Source organism: Carica papaya, chromosome 5 (assembly GCF_054855325.1).
Source record: "Carica papaya isolate Zhongbai chromosome 5, ASM5485532v1, whole genome shotgun sequence".
Lineage (NCBI taxonomy): Eukaryota > Viridiplantae > Streptophyta > Magnoliopsida > Brassicales > Caricaceae > Carica > Carica papaya.
This window is the reverse complement of record NC_142313.1, coordinates 7,117,561-7,125,533: the sequence shown is the minus strand read 5'-3', so window position 1 is coordinate 7,125,533 and position 7,973 is coordinate 7,117,561. Positions and strand designations below refer to the sequence as shown.

At 34.0% G+C, this 7,973-nt stretch overlaps 1 protein-coding gene across 1 annotated transcript; it reads left to right on the top strand.

The window, feature by feature from the left end:
• The first annotated feature begins 5,206 nt into the window (after positions 1-5,206).
• LOC110820915 (fringe-like protein) lies at positions 5,207-7,934 on the top strand. The gene is made up of 3 exons (XM_022050549.2): positions 5,207-6,114; positions 7,034-7,576; positions 7,696-7,934. Exons 1-3 carry the CDS (start codon positions 5,269-5,271, stop codon positions 7,795-7,797), a joined length of 1,491 nt encoding a protein of 496 aa, XP_021906241.1. The 5' UTR covers positions 5,207-5,268; the 3' UTR covers positions 7,798-7,934.
• The last annotated feature ends 39 nt before the right edge of the window (positions 7,935-7,973 follow it).

Below are 7,973 nucleotides of genomic sequence, written 5' to 3'. Positions count from 1 at the left end.
TTATTTCAGCGAATTATTATGATTTTAGTTAAATAAATATTTTATGGTAATTAATTTTTCTTATTTAAAGTAGTTAACATAAATTATTATTTGAGCTAAATTTTTTTTTAAAGAAAAATAACAAATAAGTGTAAAATCAAAATAAAAATTAATATAAATAATTTAGTATATTATTATAAAATAAAATAAAGAAACACACTCAAGAAAGGAGTTGTCGTTTTACAGACATTTTAAATCAGATTTATGAAAATTATGTAACACAATTAATATTTGGACACATGGTATATTATTAATTAATAATTTTTAATTCGAATATATTGTAATACCAGCTGGTGCACCAACTAGGTTCAAAAGAAAAAATATATATATATACATAATATATATGTTAATTAATTAGAAAAAAGTTGAGAGAAGAAGAACAAACCAAGCAGCAAAAAGAAATATATATATATATATATAATGAAATAGCAGAAGAGAAAAAAAAAAGAGAAAGAGAGGAAGAGAGCTGAGTTCAAGCGTGTGAGAAAAAAGGCCGAGTTGAGTGAGGATCGAGGCCGAAAGAGAGGAGTGAGGGGAGGAGACTTGGCCGCGTGAAGAGAGGAGTGAGCAGCAGTCGCGAAGGTGAGACGTGCCGGAAGGACAGACGTCGCGGGAGGGAGAGGGAGAGAGAAGAAGAAGGAAGAAGAAGAAGAAAGAAAAAAGAAAAAAAAAGATTAAAAAGATTTTAAAAAAAAGAAGAATAAAAGAAAAAAAAAAGGAAAAAAATGAAAGAAAAGAAAAAAAAATTATTAAGGAAGAAAAATAGAAGGGTGGCAATCAAATATGATATTGATGCGTCGCATGCGACAATGCTCGCTGATTCGATCATCAGCACCTGGCATTTTATGTGACACGTGTGTAATGACGAGGGGTAACTTTAGCAACCGAGACCGTGTGTCTTAAGAGGAAAACTATTCGAATTTTCAATAGGACCGTGATCAAGATAGAAAAGATTTCTAAAACTTTCCTTATCACACCATATGTAAAGATTATGTGTATTCTGTACGGAGAAATAAATTATATATTTATGTAAATATGTATATATATAGTGCATTATGTGTAATATAATATATGCAATTAATATGTTTAATTTATATTTGTTTGTGTTTATGTAGTGTATATATATATACACGTTATGCATGTGTATGTATATATATAAAAATATATGATAAATAAGATATAAATTAATAAGAACAGAATTGACAAGAATGGAACTTATAAAAGCAAATGCATGAATAAATATATATATTTATGATATGTTATGTGTGATTGTGTATACGTGTTTAAGTATGAACGTGTGTATATGTATCTATAGAAATTGTATGAGTCTGTGAATATAAATATACATTATATTTGAAATATACAGTGAAGATATATATATGCATTGTAATATATATGTGTGTACATATGTTATACATGTGAAATATATAACTAGTGTGTGTACGTATGAAATTTGGGTACACTGCACTGGCTGTAGCGGCCCCGGAAATCCAAAAAGAAATACATAATAATTTAAGTACGGAAGTGAAATAAAATGTTAAGGTTTACATCCCTTACACAATAACTTAAAAGCACTAAACAATTATTTCAGAAAGAATTATCTGAAAGAAACACGAGAAATAAGAAAAGTAATGGAAAATAGAAAGTATTTACCATCTACTCGCAATCTTCCTACGGATCGAGCTCTAGAACTAGATCCTCTTGATCTAAAATGGTTAAATAAATGATAAACTACACTAGTTCAGTAAGGATATCACACTATATCACCCGCACAGAAGCAAAGGTTGGTATAAAATCAAAAACTACTAATGGAGCACTAAATTTAAACCAATACATTTATTATTAAAAATAAAACTATTAACTGTTCACTTACCATAGTAAAATTTATGAAAACAACCTATAGAGACAGTAATATCATACAGATCATAACTTTATGAATAATCAGCAACATATAATATATCATAGATTCATATCTATTAACAATAAATCAAATCATAACTGTTTCCCATTTCACCAGCCTACTAGTATCTATAGGGGTTCATAGGGATGTTCCCGCTACACGTGAACCCTTTTCTTTTAACAACCTCAATTACAGGACCGTCCCAATACCCCGTCCAATATGAGCGCCAAGACATTAAACTACAATACCCCGTCCAGTATGAGGGTAAAGCGGGTCATCCCCATACCCGGTCTGGTATGAGACAACGTTCACGGTAGAGTTTTTCATGTACCTAGTCCGTCCACCATCTCCCAGGATATCTAATAAGACTGTCATTCCATCTGTTTATTTTATCACACTCCTTTCTTGTTTTCCTTTAGTTTCTATTACCAAATCAAACATAATCACATAAACAAATAAACATGCATCCGGTAATACAATCATGTCTCAAATCCCAAATCAAACAATGGTCAGGTAAGACAGTAATACATGTATTTAAACCATAAAATAGATAAATCAGATATTATCATACTTTTATACTGTAAAATAAATCAACAGAGAACAATGTCATATTCGGGCTCCATTAGCAATCCGTAATTAATTATGCTCATCTATTTAATTTGTACAAAATACCATATTATTATTTATTTAAACTTCAATTCTATGATAGGGAATAGGATGAGGGATCCTTACTCGATTTGACGCCGAAAAGGTAAACGGTTTACTGCGCCTACAAGCGGTCCCTGAGTTCTCTGAATTTTTCTCCGGGAACTGAAACGCACTTATAGTACCTACAAATATTCCAAATAAACTCAAAATCAGTCCCATGGCCCGCTAGGCCAATTTCAGAAATCCGACATGGCGGCTCTGCCATGCTCCGGCGACAGGGCCGCTGCTCGCGGCGGCGATCCACCTTGGGTCAGCAGAATTCGATCGATTTTGCCTTGATTCCTGTGAGCACACACGCTAAAGGGCTTCGGTGGGCTGAAAAAAATACGAAAAACCGAAACTCACCAGCGGCGGGGCTCTCCGGTGCGGCAGTTCCTCCGGCTCACGTTGCAGTTGGGTGTTTCGCTTCGGTCAACCTTTGTTGGTGTCGGAAAGGGTTCCGTTGCGGCAGCGGGTGGTGGCGGTCGGCTCCCCAGCGGTTGGGTTGTCTTCTCCGCTAAGGGGTTCTGGCGGCTAGGATTAGGGTTTGGGTGGGAGTAGGGTTATTTATACTCATCTAGTTTTGATCTGGGTCGTCCATCGCGTTTGATCTATACCGTCCAATCGCGATTAAATATGAAGTGAATATGAGTCGTTCATCACGATCCAATCTGAGCCATTCGTGCATGATTCACTCTGGCCCGTCCGTGCGCATGGGAATGGACCTCAGTTGTTCGATCACGTGCACGTGGATTGCCCACGTGGCTCCCCCTGCGTGGCCTCTCGCGTCAGCACCTCTGCCACTTGGTACGTCTTGGTTGGTCGGGGCTGCTGACTGAACGTCTGACATGATAAATTTTTTTTAAATTATGTTTTGACCCTCCGGTTTTCGATTTTTCTTTCAAAAACCCTTACTAAACCCAATTTTTCACCCATTTTTCTCAAAATTATTTTCAATTTAATCCTTAATAAAATTTGCCCATTTTTTTCATTAAAGTAAAATAAAATAAAATATAATAAATTAAATTAAATAAATAAATAATTACATTTATTAATAGAAAATGAAAAAAAAAAAGTTTTGGTGAGTGTTACACTGGCTGTGTGATCTGATACAGATGTACAATGCATTGTACTTGTTGTGTGATCCAATACAGTTACGCGAAAAATTTGAGTATCTTGTACTTATTGTATGATCTGATACAGGATGACTCACAAAGTGGTTTGATAAATGTATGGTTCTGATGTGTCTGATAATATCGTGTATTATCTGTGTGTTTATATTTTATTATGCGTAGAATTGAGATTTTAGGTATAAAATGAGTGAATTAGGAATGAGAGATATTTGAAAAGAGTGTAGAGCATAAGAACCCTGAATATCTGCTCTTTTAGTCTGAATCGAAAAGGAGAGGGTGCGTGTGTGGCTGAAGTTTAACGGACATGGTGAACCTACACATGAATAGAGTTTGAAACCTAATTTAAACGTAAATATGTATTTGTGAGTGCGGGTTATCTAGCAAACGTACCTGTTGTGACCATTGTGAAATTTATATGTGTACTATCCATGCGATGAGGAGATCCATTTCGCCTTTTCTCGATGACCATATAAACGGCATCGCGCTATGAAACCTTAGATGCGATATTTCGAGTGTATTGTGACATTTCGAGTTATGTGTGATATCTAAGAGGATATGTGATATTCGAGTAGAGAAATATTACAAATAAAGAATGTGAATTCATAAATGTGATTTGAAATAAGAAGTAAGAATTATATCATAAAAGTGAGGATTAAAATATGTTTCGTGATATGATTTGTTTTGTTGTGTATTTCGATTGTGATGTTTTGTTTTAATATTTTCTTGATAATAAGTATTATTACATTTTATACATTGGCTGAATGTATATATATAAATCTCCATTATAGAATCTTTTTTTTTTTTTTACTGAGCTTGTGAAGCTCACCCCAATTCACCTCCACCCAGGTAAGATGAGATGAGGAACAAGTTCAACATTAATGGAAGATGGTGAAGAAAAACTTTATTAGTTTTTATTTTAATATTATAAATCAATTTAGATACTTCAATTATTTGAAAACAAATAATTATCCAATAACAAAATATGTGTGTTAAAATGTATTTTCACTTTATATTTAATATTTATTTATTTAACTAGTTGTAAATATTGCGCTAACGTCTGCACCCACCAACATTGAGTTTCAGGGTGTTACATATATTTGTCAAATAAATTTATAGTGAATGTACATATACAGTTGTATTTAATTAAGTACAGAAGCAGCATAATCAATATATTATTTCCTTCAAATTAATTCAAATTAATTTTGTTTCTAAATAATTATTTACAAGAATTAAACAAACTCGCATAATCAAGTAAAATTATATTAATTAATTAATTATATCGTTTCCCATATAAAAATAATGAAACAGTACAATGAATTAATCACCTGGTTTTGTAGAACACAAAGAGTCCTTTCCAATACACTCTACTACCAGAAGAGAAATTGATGAGTTTGATTTCTCATAAAATTCTGTTCATACAATATTATTCTCCTAATAAATATCTACTCTTGTCCTCTCCTCATCTCTTCTTCGGCAGTCGAGTCTCAACACTATCAATTACCAGTCGCCATGAAAGATCAGGGATACATCTTCTGCGACTGCAACATGAAAACTCCATCTCCTTCATCTTCCCATATCTGCAAGTTGATGTTCATTCTCATCCTCTTTCTCTCTCTTCCTTACATATTTTACTCACTAAGCTTCTTGTCTTCTTCTCTCAATTTACCAACCCAGAATAACAATCCCTTCCGTGTCGTCAGCCACCACTCCGCTTCCGGGAACTCACCGTCAGTTGCTCAAAACCTAGAAAAAACAACCCTCAAGCACGTCGTGTTCGGCATTGGCGCCTCTGCTAAGTTATGGGACCGGAGAAAAAACTACATCAAACTCTGGTGGAGACCCCACGAGATGCGGGGCTTCGTTTGGCTTGACAAGCCAGTTGAAACTGACGCCAGCGATGATTGTCTTCTGCCGCCGAGAAAGATCTCCGGCGACACGTCGAGGTTCGAATACAGGAACAGCGACGGCCATCGGTCGGCGTTAAGGATATCTCGGATTGTGTCGGAGACATTAAGATTGGGGAACATGGAGGGTGTTAGATGGTTTGTGATGGGTGATGATGATACAGTTTTTGTCCCCGATAATCTTATCAGTGTTTTGTCGAAGTACGATCATAACCAGTTTTATTACATCGGAAGCTCGTCGGAAAGTCACTTACAGAATATAAATTTCTCGTATGGAATGGCTTATGGCGGCGGCGGTTTTGCTATAAGTTATCCTTTAGCGAAAGCTCTGGAGAAGATGCAGGACAGGTGCATGCAGAGGTACCCGAAGTTGTATGGGTCGGATGATCGGATTCATGCATGCATGACGGAGCTCGGTGTTCCTCTGACCAAGCAGCCGGGATTTCACCAGGTATTTAATCGTTTCTTTTAGTATAATATTTTCGTAGACTAATTGTTTGGCTGGTGAGAAAACGGAGGAAAAAGAAATAACTTCAAGAACTTTCATTGAGTAGAATAAGTTTTTGTTTTCTGGATTTGAAGTAGTAAGTTTTAAAGATTACAAGGTTTTAAACATGAAAAATTATATGTTTTAAATTTTTTATTTTATGATTCTTTAGGAACTAATTAAAATAATTCAATTAAATTTATAAACTCAAGAAAAAAAAATTTCTTGTCCATACGTTTCTCAGCAATTAACTTAATTAAGCATTAATTATTTAAAAAAGTTGAATTAAGCATTAATATTCGGTTTTTCCTTCAATTTATATTTTATGCATACATGATTATTTTTCTTTCTCTCGTTTTTTGATTCAGTAGTAACTGGTTTTTTAGGCGTTAAGTGTGAGTTCTATCTGCCTAATTTTGATTGTCGATTAAATTTTTTTTTTTTTTTTTAAAAAAAAAAAAGAAATTTTCAGTTAATAATATCTAATAAATAATAAAAATAAATTCTATAAAAATAAATAAATAAATAATTGATAATTTTAAACCGCATTATCATAACACTCTTCTCTGGAATGGTCGTAAGCAATGGTCTAGAATTAAATTGAGGCAAATACTATTAAGAATAATATTTTACATTTTATTATTTTTATTTTCAGTCTAAACTGAAATTTTTATATTATATATAATTATTATTTATTTAAAAAATATTATGTAACAATTTTTTATGTTACTTATATATATATTACTTCCTAATGCAACTTCTTTAGATAATCCTACACTCAATCACACGCTCTACACTTACGAAGAAAAGATGACCGATTTGGGGGGTACTTCTAACGTTCTTCATTATTGTTTTTTTTTTTTTTCTATGAATTTATAATTAGTTTGATGTGTATGGAAATGTGTACGGACTACTAGCGGCACACCCGATCGCACCTCTGATATCTCTGCACCACTTAGACTTAGTGGATCCCATATTTCCCGATGTGGGTCGAGTCGACGGATTAATGAGACTGAAACTTCCAACTCAGCTAGACTCGGCTGCGCTAATGCAACAATCAATATGCTACGATAAATCTCGAAACTGGACTGTCTCTCTATCTTGGGGCTACACTGTTCAAATCTTTCGGGGCTTAATACCCGCCCGAGAAATTGAAATGCCCGCCCGAACTTTTCTCGACTGGTACATGAGGTCCGACGGCTCCGGTTCCACTTTCAATTCGCGCCCTTTCTCCAAAAATCGCTGCCAAACACCCTCTGTGTATTTTTTGTCCAATGCTTTTTTCAGTTCCGAGATCAATAAAACAGGTACCGAGTATGTTAGGTTTCAAAGATCGAGTCCAAGTTGCAGCTGGGAAATGGAAAATCCCTATTTGATTCATCGGGTTGAGGTTTCTAAGAAACCCGATCCATTTTTGTGGGACAAGGTAATTCATTTCTTATTCTTTTTCCTGATTTGATACTTTTTTTTTTGCTAATTAATTTAGTAGATTTTGATTTAAATTTCTTCTTCTTCTTCTTCTTCTTGTTGTGTGCAATGGAGTAGCCTCCGAGAAGAAACTGTTGCAGAGTGTTGCCTGCGACGAAGAAAGGGACAATGGTGGTTGATGTTGGCACGTGCCAAGAAGATGAAACCATTGAATTGTAATGACGAGAAACTAGCTTTAAAATTAATTTGGTCTGTTCATTTTTTTAATTTTAAATTTTCTTTATTTTTTTATTGTAGTAATAAAAATATTCTGAAAATTAATAGTAAATTGCAAAAATCAACTCACTTGATTATAATTAGAACATTTTATATATTTTATAATTTATATTCTTAAA

Bases quoted from the DNA above. Each gene is read 5' to 3' on its own strand.
- LOC110820915 (XM_022050549.2), top strand. From the start codon at position 5,269: ATGAAAGATCAGGGATACATCTTCTGCGACTGCAACATGAAAACTCCA. The intron at 6,115-7,033 runs GTATTTAATCGT...ATTTATAATTAG, and splicing joins AGCAGCCGGGATTTCACCAG to TTTGATGTGTATGGAAATGT. The intron at 7,577-7,695 runs GTAATTCATTTC...GCAATGGAGTAG, and splicing joins ATCCATTTTTGTGGGACAAG to CCTCCGAGAAGAAACTGTTG.